Source organism: Cylas formicarius, unplaced genomic scaffold (genome assembly GCF_029955315.1).
Source record: "Cylas formicarius isolate icCylForm1 unplaced genomic scaffold, icCylForm1.1 PGA_scaffold_1__22_contigs__length_36826433, whole genome shotgun sequence".
NCBI classification, from domain to species: Eukaryota; Metazoa; Arthropoda; class Insecta; order Coleoptera; family Brentidae; genus Cylas; species Cylas formicarius.
Window position 1 is genome coordinate 27,572,646 of NW_026844264.1, and position 18,428 is coordinate 27,591,073.

Below are 18,428 nucleotides of genomic sequence, written 5' to 3' on the forward strand. Positions count from 1 at the left end.
CGAATTCGTCAAACTTGCGTACATACAATTATTTTTTTACCTGGACTGTTCCGCGCAGTATTTGTAATATGGCTGAAATGTGTCGTGAATTTTCGAAAATCCCTCCAGCATGTTCTCGAGGCAGGCGGGCCTCTTATATTTCCTCATATCTCGTACCAGAGGAAAGAGGGTGTTCCTCCAGAAAACCACGTTGGCATCGAGTATTTCGGTTATGTTCGAGAATAGTTTTTCCGTGTCGATCTCTTTGAATAGATTTTTTGATTGCAAATCTCTAAGACAACCCAGAAATAACTGGAACAAAAGATTTCGTCACTACACTTCAAGTAATCAAAATATATTTTTTAACATTATTTTTGGATTAAGAAAAATATATTACCCAAATGGAACAAATATAATCACATTCTCAAAAGCGCGGGTTCACATAGAAGTGGGGCCTGTTTCAAATGAATAAAATTTGAAAGAAACCGCACGAATCCGATATTGATAGAATCGAAAAGTTATATTTTTAATAGAATAAAACTATTCATCGGTTCATGGAATACTTAAAAGCTAGAACTCCAGAAATTGTGTAGAGGATGCGTAGTTAACACCAGCGAATTTCACTTTAAAATATAAAAACGTTTGGTACGTTGATACTTACATCCGTCACTACTTTCAATGTTTTGATATAGGCGACTTCAGTCTTGATAAGTTCCCATAACGCCGTTTGCTGCTGCTGTTGTTTGTCGTTTAGTTCTGAAAAGGAAAAACACAGCAACCTCAGCTTTGCCGCATTCCAGAATTCTCCTCTCGACTAGTTCATATTATGTAAACCATTTTGTTTACGTTAGCGTAAGAATATTATACGCAGCGACGCCAAAGTATTTATCATACAAACGAGGCAATTTTACGTTCGATAAGGCCTTTGCGGTATATAAAACCGAAAACGTGAGGCATGTATAATTAGTTTACTTCCGCTCAAACATTTTCCAGCTAGAGTTATTCGAATTTTAAACAGACCTAGACCGTTATAAAACAAAAAAATTATGTTCGAACGGATTAACATAGGAAATTTCGAACCAAGCTGCCAGAACTCGATCAAAAAATTGAGTTCTGTTTTTGAAAAGGCAGATGTTAGTTTTTAATTGTGTAATTTGTATTTTTCGGAGTAAACTTATGACCAAACGACACTTAATACTAAAATTAACTACTAAAAAAGACGCATTTTGGGGTAAATCTTCAGGGGTCTCTGCAAAATGCAACAAAATATTAAGTTGCCCTTCATTTTTTCAAATATGACGACGTCTATTTTTTCTTTCTTCAAAGTTCCATATATTCTAAAGTGTTGGTAAATCCTGTCGAAGACCTTTTTTTTGGGGCTTCTCCTTAATGTAAATTTTCTAATATAATCTCCAAGAGCCTTACCCTACCTTTCTAACATGTCAATCTTTTCCTCTGTGGTAAACATAATACGCAAGCAGCCTTCTAGCACTTGTTTTGTTTAAACGTCGTCATAGCCACCTTACACTAACTGAACTTATAATGGCAACAGCATATTAATTGTGATAGACAAATGTTTAAAAGGAAATATTTCAAAACGTAAAAATATTAGGTATATAAAACTTTATATAAAATTGCCTTAATTTTCGATGTATATAATATGTATATAATATAAGTTTTTTGGCATTTTTTTTAAATTTCAATTTTAATCTTATTTTTCGCGTTCCCTGTATTATTATGTATGCAAAATTTCTTATGAAATCCGTTATTCCAGTCCTTTCTCTACAACAAAACTTACTTAAGTGAAACAATAAATGCTTCCGAATGAAGAAATTGGCAGATATTTTACTTTTTGCAAACGTCATTTTCCAAATAAAAAATGTAAAAACTTACACTTGGGTATAGAATATTATACACAAAATATGTATAGAATTTTGTGTAGAATTCAAAAACGAAGTAATATACCAGGCGTAACATTTAAAACAATAAAGTTGATACTCGCCCACGAAAAATGAAACCCCCTGTAAGATTAAAATAAATTGAATACCCCCACTAACTTTTGTACTTAGATTTTGGCTCTATTCCATATAGTTTCTGAGAAAAGGTAGTGCCCTAAGATACACATGGCCCACCCTATACATTTCGTATCATTAAAATATTTAAATGTGATGCTAATCTTTTGACCGAAAGTCGTATCGCTGACTACATTTTACATCGTAAAATTATGAAATTTTGGATACGATCCTCTCATTTTCCTTAAACAACGTGTCCTGGTCTTGTATCATTCTGTATATACTACATACAGAATGATTCGCGTTGAGCGCCCTCTTAAAAGTTTTGTGGACCTTATATACGAAATTTTGTCAAATTTGTCAGACGGGCGTTATGTTTGATTTTGTATTTACTGAATGCACTATTTACTCAGTGATTCTTCTTTTATAATGCAACGTTTTTAAAGTTTTTAAAAAGTTTATATATTAGAATCGGCCATCTAGCAAATACAAATCCCTTATCTTCATAATGTGGCGTTGAGGTGTGAAATTCGATTAGTTACTTCTGGGTACAGATTTCCAAAACTTACCATTTACGCATTAGGTTCTACGAGGGTTGGATTGTTTATATCAAAACAAGTTCAGAAATTATGCTCGAATAATATTTGTTTTTAAGCATATATAACGAAAATTTCTCTTTACATTTTATATGAACCCAATTGAATAGATTGAATGCATTACATTTATATTAACTATAAGTACAGGTTGGCCAGATAAAAATGAAAGGCAATGATGTATCTTAAAAACTATTCGTCATAGAGATTTTCGGTAAAAAATTTAATTATGAAAGTGGTCAAAAGAAGATCATGAAAAATATTTTTAGATTTTCAAGATGGTCGCTAGGGGGTGTAACGGCCATCTTTAAGTTTTAAAATTAATTTTACACTATAATCCTTTGGCTTTATACGAGTAATTTTTGTTGAATACTTTTTGAAGTATCTATCATAATAAAGTGGTGGTGATTCAATTTTTTTAAGCAAACAATTTTAACTTCAAAACGACTTAACGGATTTTAACAAACTTGATCTCGTTAAAGTTTTTATTGCTCCATCAACCCCATCTTACCTGCAATATGTTAAGAGTTCTTAGTTCTTAGAGCGTGTTCTTTGATGTTATAACAGACGATTGGAAAATTTTCAAAAAAATTAAATGCAATGATATGACTTTTCCATAAAAATATCTGTCTATCTAGGTATTTTGATATCTTATTTCTGGGCATAAATATCCAAGAAAGAACAATATAAGTACCATACAATTTGAAAAAGTCGATATTACACCGTTAATTTTTCTTATTTATTCGTTTATTTTTCAAGATCCATTCAGAATAGTATATTATGCAACAAGTGTGGTAAACGGCATTTGACTCACGAGTTTATTTGACACGAGCGGAGCGAGTGTTTAATAAACGAGTGAGTTAAAAAGTTTACCGAAGGTGTTGCATACTATACTTTTTCTATGACCGTTAGTTTTTTGGTACATTTTCGCAAAACATTTACTGACATGACTGTCAGAATTGACAAACGTCAAAATTCAAAGCGTGGGAAATATCTCCGAAAACATCCTATTGCTCCCAAACCCGTGCGGTAAAATCCCGGAAATGTCCGAAGTGGCTCGGATTCGTGGGAAACGAAACTGACGTGGTAAAGCGACGTGGACAATACTTGTCGCATAACATACTATTATCGTTTATTAAGTACAGATAAGTTAGAGACCGAGGATGGCTCGGTTGGTAAGGCATTGACCTGCCAACTCGAACTTGCCGGAGGTTGGGGTTCGATTCCCACGGGGAGTCTTGGGTGTAATTTGTGTTTGTTCGGACTTAATGACGAAGACTTGGACCGTCGGCTAGATAGAGGTCATCTTCACTGAATGTTGGGTATGAGTAGGGAAAATAGAGAGAGACTTTTTATACGAAATTCTTTGGACATATGAGGTCACTTTAGTGATAATCATTCCCTTAATTACTGGTCTCACAACAATGTTCACTGGTTGCGCGGGGTCCAATATCAAGGCCATTGGACTCTGTATGGTGTGCCATCCTGGGTCCCTATTTCTTTGATCAACCACTACTAAATGGTAAGGTGCTCGTGATTTTCTCGTAAACCAATAGCCTCTTTTACTAGAAGATGTGCCGCTAAAATTACGGCAAAATATGTTTTGCAGCTAGATGGTTGCCCCTCACATTTTTTAATAAATGTGCGAGAAGATTTAGATCAAAAATATCACCAGACGTGGATTGGACGAGGAAGTCTATTTCCTTGACCACGCCGTTCCTCAGACGTCACTTGTTTGGACTCTATTGGTGGGTTCGGTTAAAAGATATTGTTTAGCAAATTCCAACAAAAACGGTAGACGACATGAAAATACGAATTCAAGAGGCCATTCGCAGCATTTCAGGACCAGAAATTGAAGCTACTGTAATTTCCATGCCTGAGCGGCTTCATCAAGGCATTGAATGTGATGGAACATTTTAGGAAGCATTAGTTTTGGTTAGTTTAGTTTAGTTAGTTTTGGTTTAGGTATCATTTTACAACATTTTTATTGCTTTTACACGTTTATGGAATTTTGCATTTTTTTGTCATTATATCAAAGAACGCGTTCTAGCGGGAACACTAAGAACTCGATATATTATATGTAAGACGCGTTTGATAGAACAATGAAAGTATTTTTAACGGGACCAAGTTTGTTAAAAGATGTTCAGTCGTACAGGAGTTATAGGTGTTTATTAAAAAAAAACATTGAATCACCCCCACCCTTTTATTTGAATAGATACGTCAAAAAGTAACAAACTGGTAAAGGGTAAAAAGAACTGTGCTTGTTAACACATGCTTGCTATACAGAACTCGAGTGCTTTCAAAATGGCTAGTGTGAAAAAAACTTTTCATTATTTCTAGAATCTATTTAGATAAATACTCGCTTTTTATCAAAAACGATTCGCCTTTGACTTACAGTACTATGTTGCTGCCATAAGTGTTATCCCTAATAAACAATTATATTTGTGTAATCGTTGCTGGTTGATTTTGGATTATGAAAAAGGTAAGTGCTTGTACAGTTCATAAAAAAAATATGTTGGAAATATTGTTAATTGATGCAAACCGATGCAGGAACTGTTATATCCGCAAGCGACCGACCAGTCAAGCATACGGCTTTATGCGTCCGTTGCTATTTTCATAAAAAGATATCACCCTAATTTAACCGAATCCCCGACGTTATATTAACAATATAGAGTACTTCAATTAGATGTTCATGGACGGTTGATGTGTCGTAAATGTACATTAACAACTCAATGAAAACGGCAATCCGGACATAAATTTTATAGATAATAACGAAAGGTAGTTAAGTTTTCCCAGTATATTTCAACAACAATTCCGCGTATATGGGCGACGACAGCAAAACTTTACGATTGCTCTTTCGTATAAAACTTATGGAGCGACCTAATTTCGACTATCATGCGGCGCGGACGAAAAATACGAAACGAGGCATTACATTGAAATTTACGCCTAGTGTATGTGAAATAAATAACTATGGTAACTATTTCATTAATTTTTTAGCAAACAATCAACAAACATTTTAAATTTCGTTTTTGCTACAATGGCATTATAGGCCGAATGAATATTGAACCAATTTCAAGCTTTTTTTATCAATACGAGGGTAACTTGAAAAGTTTCTGATTCAACAATATTACAAAATATTTTTTTACTATATTTTTTATTTTTCTACATAGCCTCCTTGTTACACTATACACTTCTCCCAGCGATTCTCTCATCTCTCGAACCTGTCAAAATGGTACACAGTGTTTTTTACATATGACGAAATTTTTTGTCTTCCGAGCACAGTTTTCATATGAGGCAACAAAAAGAAGTCGCTTGGAGCTAGATCTATTGAGTAAGCCGGATGATCAATCAGTTCAAGCTGTAATTCGTGCTTTTTCGCCATAGTAACCCCCGACGCATGAGACGGCATGTTGTTTTGGTGAAACAGGATTTTTTTTTGCAAATGTGGTCGTTTTTCCAAAATTTCTGTTCTCAGCTTGTCACGTAATGATGCGTAGTATGCTCCTATAATTTAATAATAATTTCTCCTTATCACTTTCCTAGACTTTTTCGGAGTCACTTCCCCCTTCGCAGTCCACTGTTTTGACTGTATTTTTGATAAGGCCGAATAATGGTGTATCCAAGTTTCACCTACAGTAATTAATCGACGCCAACACTCGGATTTATTGCGCCCAAACTACGCTCACACAGCGTTGGAACGTTCATTCGAACAAGTATTTGGTTTAACGTGAGTAAATCCGACACCCAAGGCGCGGACATCTTTTTCATGCTTAAATCTTGATTTAAAATGTGACAAACCCGTTGTTCGGATATTTTCATACCCTCTGCTGTGTTTCTCACTTTAATTCGACTATTTGATGAACTTTAGCAATAATAACAGTTTTTGGACGTCAGCTGCAAAAAATTTCACTGTCGTAAATGACGGTGTAGAGTTCCCATACACTCCAACTCAACTTTAATCTGAATAGTCGTATTGCCTTTCGAAAACAAACATTTTATAAGAGCTTTGAAAAAAAAGAAATGAGTATTCTTTCCATTGTGACGAAAATAATCACATCGACTGACTCGAACGACTATCAACTAAAAACTCCGGGTCAATAGCTTTTAGTAACTGGTGCCGCCATCTTCAGGGTGAGGTTGGAAAGTTTTCAAGTGTCCCTCGTAGAATGTGTGAACGAAATAATGTGAATTTTTTAGATATGCCATTGCTTCCAGCTATGAAAATTTAAATAATTTAATAGAAAATATTAGTGTATTAGTGTAAAAATCACAAAATCAATAATTAAAATTACTAGTACTAAGAAAAATCTTACCAGGACACCGATTGGCCCATTATTGGAATTTTTCTTTTGGAAGTGCACATTCGTATAATTTTATATTAAATAAAACACAAATAAAGAGCTTTAAAAAAGCCTAAATAAGTTAGTATTAACGATGTTGCCCCACATGTTGAAAATCTTACGTCAATACTACCACTCTTTAATGCTTTAATGGTGTAAAACGATGTTCTGAATCCAGAGGCAGCTTTGGGTTGACCCTAATCTTCTTTTCAAAACGAATGGGCGATTTTTTGTCCTATATATATTAAATAATCCAAGTTTCATATTTGCTGGGATTCAACTTTCAACAAACTGTATCCCGTATACAGAAATAGCCATCAGATATAAATTGTTATCGAAACAAAAATAAACAAAATATTTCCGACTTTATTAGGGCAGCCCATCTTTCAGGTATCACAGAATATAAAACATATTGCTCTAATAGTTCAAAGAAGTCACTAAATGTTTCACGCCACTTGATAACGAAGTTATGCAAATTCGAAATATATCAATCGGTATTTCCGAGATACGTCACTTACCCCCATAATCTGTGATAATGTCACGCCAGTCTTCTTCAAGTTTGTACAAAGCGTCGACCGATTCGCATTGCCCTTGAGGATAATTTACGTTCTGCGGTATCCCTTGTTTGCTATATCTGTCCAACTGGTCTATTACAACTTCGTACTTGGTGTCCTGCGAGATAATCATTTATTAATTTGCTGTAAATCACGCCCCAGTAGTTTTGTTTGTTTATGTGCCTCGGGGGGATACGCAAATAACTCACTGCGTAGCGATAAACTTGTTAATAGTTTCGACGTGACTTACGTGCTGCGCCTTAAAACGGTGATTCTAATATCGGAAATTAATGCAAAATGGTATTTGACAAGTGTGTACAGAGATACCTGGCGATTCACAACACTCTAGTAAACACATAGTTAACTTGAAACTAGCTTACAGTTGTTAAAGAAACGTTGTCTAAGTCAAATCAAACATTCGAAGTAGTTTTCATTTTTAACAGTATATAAAAAGGGTGCCCAGTTTTATTTGAGCATAGATCCGGAGTGTCAAAAATGACGTGTTACGATGTTAAACTTCTGATTGCACCTTGCACCTTAAATACTTGCCATGGCAAGTGGAGTGATAAATCTATGTCGTGTTTTCTGTTATTATGTTTAATAATTTCGATACACTTCCGATTTTTTTTAGATATAAGAAAATGTTAAACACAATTATTTTAACCCAATCGGCGTTTTTGTCTGGTTGATATTTTTAGACCATTTTCCGATATGTTTTTTATCACAGCTAGAAGGTATAGTGTATTTATTCTCTTGAGAGGAATTGTACCTTTAATCGATCGTGGATATTGGGAAATTTTAGAACAAATAGAGAATCTAATTTGACTGTTATGTTTTTTTTCAGAAACTTTGATATTTGATCGGTGACATTTTGAACATATAGTAGTACTACAGTGCCTAATTGAGGGTCTAACTGCGGAGTTACTTGGTATAAGTGCTTCTAACGAGGTGTTCTTTTTTGCTGAACGCAAAGGACATTATACCGCCGACTCCATGGCCAGGATAGCTGCCGGCTGCTTTATAGGAACTCAACCTTCTGTCGATCTGGCGAAGTCAGTCATGAAAAGAGTTGGAAAAAGGAAAATTTCCGGAAAAAATTTCCAAAGCAATGGGATGAAAAATAAAACTGCTGCCTAGCTAGGAACCTATTGAACTATCCAAACGAAACAGCAGCCATACAGTACTTGACTATGTCCAGGAAAATGATGGTCGCAGGTATTTTAACAATTAGCAATTCAGATTGGACACCCCCAAGTGTAGGATGCACGAACAGAAAGATCAGTCTGTGCGAATCTCCTAATCTCTGACTTGGCGAATCATATCCGTTCCCTATAGCAATCAGTATTAATTTCATTACAACTGAAGATTTAAAACCATATGCATATTATTATTCATTATGCAAATACGATTAATATTTTATTTCACGTATTTTATTGGTATCGGTAGACTACTTATTTAATATATATAAATATTTTTGTAACTTCAGATTCTCTGTCCAGGAAAACAAAACATTTGTCAAGTATGTTGATACGGTTGGGCATTTGCTCGGTGAACTCGTCCTTTATTTTTAATGAATTATTTATTTCGTTGGTCACCGTTATCCAGTGTTCGATATATCACTACTATTGAGCACGTTGTTCATGCCTAGACCAGTTATTTTAGCAAAACAAACGCCTAGCAGCCCATTTAGCTCGGATAGAAGATAAATCCGGCCAAGACAAATATCAAGGCGGAGAATAATAAAGTCCACGTTTCCAAGGGTCACGCTCTCCCATTATTTGTTTCTCTAAACAAGAATTATATGACCGCACTCCGGCCAAACTTAATACCGCCGGAGATTCTTTTAACTTAATTAACAGGAGCACGAAAGAATTGTATGACAACCGCAAAGCACAGACTACAGTTAATTAATTAATATGCTGTGATCGTAACCTTTAAAGGTCATAAATGGTCAATGGTATACAGGGTACCTCATCAGAATGCGATTGCCTTAAATACAAAAAAAAATCACACAAAAACTTATCAAAAAAATTTTTTTTTAGCAAATGTAGTTAAACAATGTATGAAGAAATGTTTTATTTCAAATAGTGATACCAAGACATACGTAAGTCTATGCACTAAGTAGTTTACATATGTGAATCTTATACTAGAGCTACAATTATTATGACAATTAGTCAGATTATTTTTGAAAAGAGTCACTAAAACCTAACCTAGCCAATGCATGGAGAGTCATTACATCTAAACTTTTAAGTATAAATCAGCAACTCTATAAATAATTGTTCTTATTACTCATTAAGTTCTAAGTGACTCCTGCTTCATAAACTTGGCAATAACTCGAATAACTTAGCAATAGAAATGATTTTTTTTTGTGAAGATGTTTATATGATAAACCAAACAAGATATAGAACGTAGCTCCAAGGAGAAGTTTTAGTAGCTCTAAGGTTAGTTGGCAATAAAAAAAAAAGACAAGAATCATCTGTAAGTCAGCGGTGAAATTTCGTTATCCCGAGAGACGGGGGATGAAGAATTTAGGTGTGTCTACTACTATCCTCTATGACATCATTTTCTCCTTAACTCATTTCAACACATTTCAGTCTGTTCTTTTTTTTTTATTTACAATTTATTTGTTATTTTCGATAGTTACTTGGATATTTTATTTATTTTTTTGCGAATAATGGGATTTCTGACAGGTAAATCGCCTATCTGCATTATTTTTTTTATCGAATTTGAAGCACCAATTCGAAAATTCTTGGTTAAGTTTAATTAAAAAATATCCCGTATGATGCTGCATGTACAAACACATTTCCGCTGGTTGATTGCAAAACACAAAATCCCCGCCCGCAGAAGTTGATTTAAAAAACAAAAAGTGAAAAAGTCCCAACAAAAATTATTAAATATTCGTCGAATATTGGAATATTGGGTGAATACGAGGCACTTTCTTGTCTTGTCCCTCCGAATATGAATCCCAGCACGTTCCGGAATTGAACTTTTGATATTTTCGTAAATTACGTGAGAATCGATCGCTGTTTATTCATTTTTAATTTCACGGAGACTTGGCAATGAGGCAATTTTCACATTAGTATTAAAATTTAAATTCTTTCCAGTGCAACCGTATGAAAAAACTCATACATTTAAGTCAGCGAGAGCCGCTCCCGCTTTGTAAGATTAACGAGCGAGATGAATTAACGACGGGTGATAAAATTGTTTTATATAAGGCGCTTACCACAAAACTGGGGGATGCTCATTAAAATAACGCGGAAGGACCGGTCGGAGGGATCATGAAGAAATAACATTTTTTTCCTTATAGAAACGTGCTCACCCGTTTTATTCCGAACTGGAATGCTTTCCCTAATACGCCCAATACCCGTTTTGTGAGTCAACTTTTATTTAAAGGAAGGCAGATAGCAATAGCGATTATTTTCCTTTTCATACACGTTAAAGCAAATAGAAGCAAAGCGTAATGGAGATTGTTTTATATTATTTCTCAATTTTTCTACCTATTTGGGTTTTTAATGGTAAATCTTGTGCTCCCATGAACTGAATGGGTAGCTTTATTTTGACTATTTTTGACGGTAACAATCTGATGTTAATTAATAATGTAAATTTGTAACTATATTTACCTAAAAAATTATTCCCTTTTTCAAAATATGGGTTTTAAGTACTTGGGGAAATAAATGCTTCGAAACAAAATACATACTGCTATTTTCTAACAAAATTATTTTTTAAAACATTAGGAAAAGCTTAAACATTTTGAGTGTCAAAGTATATCAATATCTATGCGTTTTATTTCAATTTTTTAGAAGTTACGTTATTATGAGGTTTATTTTTTAAATATTAATAAACGTGTACACCGTGTGCCAAATAAAACTATAGGATCTGGAAACCCATAGGAGATACGAGAAAAACTTTCGTAAAAAAGCTTCTTGTACTCTTCTGAAGATTTAAATTATTGTGATTTTATTGACACAGAGTGTCCCCCCAACGAGATCATCTTTCTTATTTTAAATGGAACACCCTATATATTTTAACATTTTTATAATCCTTGGTTAAAATAAAGGTCACGTTTTTAAAAAATTCCTATTCGAATTTTGCATAGTTTAGACAGAAATTGAAATTATGTTTTTTTTTCATATTTTGATTGACGCATATAAAATTGTGTCGTGATGACAGACTAAGAAGATGATGCACTAGTCAATCAGTTTGACATATGGGTTCAACTTAGACATACAGGGTGTCCCAAATAGGTGGTGCCATTTTGGCGAATTTAATTGACAACATCTCAATGTTTTAAAACCGAACACCCTATATTTTTATTCAGATATCAATTCTAGGACAAAAAACAAGCAACGTTCGTAATTTACCTTATATTTAAATTTTTCTTATTTTTTGATATATTCGAGGTTTAAGATTAAATTATAAATTCTAAATTCTGTCCCACATTAGTTCACTTGCTGGCAATATTATATATTTTTTAATAGCGAAAACACGACACTACTTCTTTTAAAGATATAATACTCCAGAATTCAACAACACGAATTTATACGGGTGTTAGCTTAAAGCTCGAATATCTCAAAAAGTATGAAAAATTTAAATATAAGATCAATTACAAACTTAGGTTACTTTTTATCTTCGAATTGAAATCTTAATAAAAATATAGGGTGTTCTATTTGAAAATCTCAAGATTTTCCAACCAAACCAAAACGGCACCACCTATTTGGGATACCCTGTATACGCCGAGGCGCTTCTGTCAAACTGATCGAGTAGTGCCTCATCTTTTTAGTCTGTGGTCAAATTTTCATTGCAATACCTGGATCAGTGAAATCACAACACAATTTTATATGAAAAAAAAAGGACACATATCCTCAATTTCTGCCTAAAATATGCAAAATTCGAATAGGAATTTCTTAAGAAAGTGACCTTTATTTTAACGAAGATTCAAAAAATTTCGACATATACAGGGTGTTCGGTTTAAAATAACAAAGTTGATGTCAGGGACACTTTTGGGATACCCTGTATCAACAAAATTATAATATTTTAAATCTTAAGGAACTTTTGTAAGAAACATTTTTTCGTACCTCATATGGGTTTCTAGATCATTCATTGGATCGTTTTATTTGGCACACGGTGTACATCGCATTTCCCATTTATATGAAGCAACAAGCGAAAAACAAGAATCATTATGATTAATATCCCTTATATCAAATTTTGCGTCACTTTTCTATAATGCTGTTACCATTGACGGATCAACATTTGGAAAAAAATTGAACGTATTACCGAAATGTTATTCAATGTTATTGATAATTGTTTAATGTTTAGGATAATAAGTTGCGTCCCTCTTAGAGAGAGAACCTACCGTGAAGATAAATTATTGGATTGGTAAGATTGCCCAATATATGTCTCTAACCTAATTAATTAACTAGAGATAGATAAAAACGTTACCTTCCATACTTATATCTGTCCAAAAATTAAAATTGAAAATTATTGTCAGATTTTAAAAAAAGATATCAAAAATCTATTTTTTTTTCGTTACTCTTTAAAACAAGTAGGTAATTAGTACACAATTATAAGATACCGGTTTCTATTAAGAGGTAGTTCACAGAACGTAGAAATTGAATACTGAAACTGGGAGATAGATATAGTCCAAATAAACAATCTCAACAACAAAGTTTTAATTATGAAACCGGCAGCTTGTGAACTGGTCGTCTCAGTTCCAAATGAGATTTGCCGACGAATCCGTTCATCGTCTGATTAACTTTCGTTAACGTTCGTTGTGCGAAAACAAAAATTCATTAGTAAAATTGAAAGCTGTAAGTAATCGTTCGCTACTCGACGGCTTCTTAATAACATCTTAATTCAATATTAATGCCTATCTTAGGTCCAAATGGAGTCACTAAATTGCGATTTCGACAAAATTCTTTTGTCTGAGAGTTAACTGATGACAAAATAATAACGATTATGAATAAAATGTTACGTAGTTGCTTCTCGAGATGGAAAAAAAACTTTTTTAGTATTTTTTGCTACGTAATTGGAGTGGTGATATTGCAGGTGGAGATCGGAGAATTATTAATCTGAAATACAATGTGCAGTCAAATGAGAAGAACTCCTCTTCGATCATCGAGAACTTGAAGTTTATCCATTGTAATGATTACAGGGAAGTGAGTGTTTACCACAAATCTGCAGCAGAATTGGCATGACAAGAGGCGTAACTGCAAAGTTCGTTTGAAAAATGCAAGGTGCGTTCAAAAAGTAAGGTGACTTTTAAGTTTTATCAATCGTATTTATTTATTCATCAAAATTAATGTGGTCCCATTTAAAGTATTCCCTCGCCCCCACTTCTGGAAGGCACTTTTTCCTTTATCTCTTCAATCGTTCCAAATCTCCTTCGTTTCATGGGTTCCTTGAGTTTTTGGAACAGAAAAAAGTCGCAGGGGGTCATATTCGGTGAATATGGTGGCTGAGCCATGATTGTGGTTTTGTTCTAGGCTAAAAAGTTTGAGTAATGATGAGTGAGCAGGTGCATTTCGTGATGCAAAATCTATGAAGGGTTTTCAAACAATTCCGGACGTTTTCTACAAACAGCGTATAACTTTTATTGTCCATACGACCTTGTGGTCTTGATGTACTACGCCACGATAATCAATGAAAACAGTAAGCAGAACCTTGACATTTGATCGAACTTGACGTGTTTTTTTCAGTATTCGCGATTCTGGGTTCTTTCATTGAGGCGACTGAGCTTTAATTTCGACATCATAACCATGATCTGTCACCAATTATGACTTTTTTGAGCATATCAGGATCATCATTGACATCGTTTAATAGCTCTTGCACGATGCTCCTTCGACGGTCCCTTCCTTCAAATTCAACGCATTCATTAGTTATTGATGTGCTGGGACGTCCAGAGCGAGGTTCATCATCGGCCATCTTGGAACAGCTTGTACCACTTATAAACATCTTTTTTCAAGTGTTTTGCAGCACTATATTCCATTTTTAACACCAAATTTTATGCAAATTGTTTATTCCATTTATTTCTAAAGCAGAAAATCGCCGAGCACACAAAACACGTCTAACGCTTCTGCCTCACAATAAAAAAGTAAACATGCGAACTGTCCGCCCAATTACAAAAGTAACCTTATTTTTTGAACACATCACTTATAGCAATGAATAGGAAAACGAAAACTTACTTGTAGAGTGTTTCATATGGCATGTCGTAGAAACCTGCACAGTGAAAAGAAAAAAATCGCAAATAAGAGATTCACTTCTATATAAAACTTGGGATGGACAAAAAAAATTAACATAAATAGTCATAAACGGGCACACTGCATACGTTAAGAAACAATTTACCAATGCGTAGACATTTTAATCATAAAAGCGCACACAACATTTTTAGAACAAAGCCAGGAAAATGATGTATTCAAAACATCTATTGACTCTATTGTGTATAGATTTATAACAAAAACCTTATCATGTTACCTCATTAACTTGCATATTCACGTATCCCCCGAGCCTAATAAAAACAAAGAGCGAAGTGGCTTCGACCATAAACATACCTTACTGTTTCCAAAAAATGCCGTTAGGCGTTGTTTTATCTGCCTTTTGCTTTGATCACCTTCGTGGAGAGATAGTGTTGAGCTTACTGTATTCTGCTCTTCTGTGCTTGAATTGAAAAAACTGCTGGTACGCGGACGATAACTCTGAAAGTGCACGGAAAATTTAACATTTTAAACTATTGTTTATACATGTAAGCTGATTAAGCTGATTATAATCTTTAATTAATGAATCATGTGCTCTTGGACAACCAATAAACCTTGTACCAATGTATCTTTTCTGTATTTCTGGTATTTGAAATGCTTATTTTGAATTAACATTAAAGTTAATGCGTTAGAGGGAGATTGTGTATAGATTAAAGTATTGATTTTAACCACTGCATAGTTAAATAATCATAAATGACTTTTCATATTTCGAGTAGATTTATTAGCAACCACACTAAGGATAATTTACAGTCTCCTCAATAAATTACTAAACTAATATGGCTAACTCTAATGGAATCTACTTACAGCCGATTGCTTTCGGGAATGATTGCTGCTTAGCGATCCAGAATACTTTTTATTGCTTGAGTCTTTGGCTGAAAAAAAAAGGCGTTTAACGTTTTTTTTTTTACATTTAACATATAAAATTGATGGAAAATAGTGTGACATGATTATTATTATTATTATTATTATTATAATTCATTAAATATTTGAATTATTCTTTAGTTCTTGTAGAAATTATAGTCTGCCGGTACGGTTTTGGATAGTACAAACGGTAGCGTAGTAATTTCTTTGCTTGGGGTCACCAGAACCACCCTAACGCCCTCTTCAAGCGAAGTGAGTGGAAGAGAGTTAAGAAAATAAATATATAGGTAGTGTAGCGAGATTAAAAAAAATCCCTAATAAATTCAAGAATACAGTTTCTGATAATTGCTATAACAACAAAAAAAAACACTTCGAGGTCGGTAGAAAAATGTGAATTTTAAAATTCACAGTGTACAGAATTTCCAATTTTTTTTTGAGGGGTCTTTGTGGAATGAAACACAGCATAAACAGAATTTCCAGAGTTTTTTTAGTTTTTAAGATAGAGGACCTTTAAAGAGTTTACATTTTAAGGTACCGTGCGTTCAATTTTATCTTGATAACATTTTAATTGGCTGTAACTTTTTTGTTTTTAGAGATAAACAAAAAATAACGAAATGTAGAATTAGTAGCCAAGTTTATTTCAAAGTGACGTATAAAACAAAACACTATCAATTTTCTGTATGTTATATATGTGTTTAATAGAATATCTTATTGCGATTACAATTACTCACTGCAACAACGATAATTATTTACAAATTAAAGTAGAACAAAAACACTAAAAATGACAAGTGACACTAAAGTGAAAAATTCTTTAAGCATTCCAAATACTGCTATATATGACCACCATTTTCCTGAACACATTTCTCATACACTCTAATTGTATGATGTCTTGCATTTAGTAACGTTTCCGGATTGTCTCTTAACTAATTGATTGCCTCGGAAATGCTTTGTCGACGTTCCACGACATTATTACAATGAGTTCTGTGAAAGCGTTTTTTTATGTGTCTCCAAAAAAAAAAAAAATCGGAATAAGATATTCTATTAAACACATATATAACATACAGGATGTTCGATTTAAAAAATATGTCGGCTTATATGTCAGAAAATTGATATGGTTTTGTTTTATACGTCATTTGGAAAAAAACTTGGCTACTGACCCTACATTTTGTTTTTTGTTTACCTTGATATCTCTAAAAACAAAAAAGATGAATTGAACGCACGGTATTCTCTGTATCTTACTTGTTTGATAACCTATGCCTCCCCCTCTCATAATTAGTAAATGATATCAAGTTAGAAAGTTATTGGTCCTTTTTTTTATTGATCATGAAGTGAGCTAAACATTATATTTTTAACGAGATTTAAAACGGGCAAATTTTAAGAATCGGCCAATTTCGGTTGTCGGGTACTTTTCAATTTAAATTCGTTATAGTAAACATTTTTTCTTTACTCAATCTTACGAATCAAGAATGGCATTATATTCTGGTAGAAAGCATATAGAGATATAATGCACTGAAACAATAATAACTAAAAAGAAAAACAAAATATGATTTGGATTTTTCAAGTTTCCAAAAAAAATTTTTTTCAATGAAAATTGAGATTCATATTTACTTGCTTGTTTTACCTGAAATAAACCGTATACAATTTTTTATTTAGATTCTTATTTACTAAGCAAACAAAAAAAGAGACCAGGTAATCCTAAATACTCGCAGTCAGCCAGTTTTCCGGTTTAAGGCCAGTCATTAAAGAAACTCAAATTTAAAAAGTTTCCGAATGTAATTGGAGTGTTTAATTTGATGGCAGACTTAAAATTAAAATAGATACGCCGACGGCCACAAAGCAAATTAAGTTTTCTAATTGAACGGTGGTTTGCTATCGAATCCCCGTACCCCAGCCGATACGTTAATACGAAAGATGGGATTTAGTTTTATAAACGGGGAATCTAGCAATTTCGCGGAAAATTGGATATTAATTTCCAAAGTGACTTTAAATTTACCGTCAATTTATACCAGACCGACGTAGTAACTACGAAAACGTTGATAAAAATTTGATAGAAAAGTTACCTGTAATTCTAACGTGTCTGCCGACTAAACTGGCCGTGTCCTGTGTAAACAGGATATATGATTCGGAATTATTCTCCTTATCCTGAAGTCTAGCGTCGCACGTCGATAAGTCGATGCTTCGAAGTTCGCACAACTTCGAAAGGGAATCGCTAAAACAAAAATTATTTTCTTAACCCAAGTTTATCTGAACGGTGAGTTGGGTACGAAAAACTTTCGCGCAGAAGTCAACGGAAGTCAACTACTTCTCTTATCATTATAAAAAGCGTGTTAGCTTATTAAAATATTTAAAATTAATTATGTTTATACTAACCTAAAACGAATGCTTATAGAAAAAATATGCTATGCAACGCGTTGATACACTTTCTCAATAACTCGCTTAGTGTAAAGTCCTGACTAAAGTGGCATTTATTAAACATGTACACTCAGAAAAAAAATACGCTTTAGAATGAACACCTTGTAATAAATCAACCCTTTTTTAGGCAAATAGGTATGATTGAAAAAAATGTGTGTTTTATTTTAAGTAAGACTAACATCCGTAATTCAAGATCGGGGCAAATTTCATTCCTATAAAAATATTATATTTTATAAGAAAAATAGGATTTTCTAGTTAAAGGATAGCGCTAACAGAAAAAAAGGACTTTTTAATTTAATTGTTATTTTAAACACGTTGAAAATAATATTTTCTAATGCTAATTTAATTATCTGTTAGTTAAAATTTAAATGGTATCCTTTTCAATCCAAATGTATTATTTATTTTAATAAGAGTAATTAATAAAATT

At 33.4% G+C, this 18,428-nt stretch overlaps 1 protein-coding gene across 6 annotated transcripts in view; it reads right to left on the bottom strand.

The window, feature by feature from the left end:
• Positions 1-18,428, bottom strand: part of LOC132696665 (pleckstrin homology domain-containing family G member 5) — a 160,846-nt gene that overhangs the window by 22,080 nt on the left and 120,338 nt on the right. For all 6 annotated transcript variants that reach the window (XM_060661626.1, XM_060661625.1, XM_060661627.1 and 3 more), the window contains 6 exons: positions 17,650-17,798; positions 15,533-15,600; positions 15,026-15,169; positions 7,443-7,596; positions 641-735; positions 41-291 (listed from right to left, as the gene is read on the bottom strand). In XM_060661626.1, coding sequence (XP_060517609.1) covers positions 41-291; positions 641-735; positions 7,443-7,596; positions 15,026-15,169; positions 15,533-15,600; positions 17,650-17,798 — 861 coding nt within the window. The remainder of the gene's footprint in view (positions 1-40; positions 292-640; positions 736-7,442; positions 7,597-15,025; positions 15,170-15,532; positions 15,601-17,649; positions 17,799-18,428) is intronic.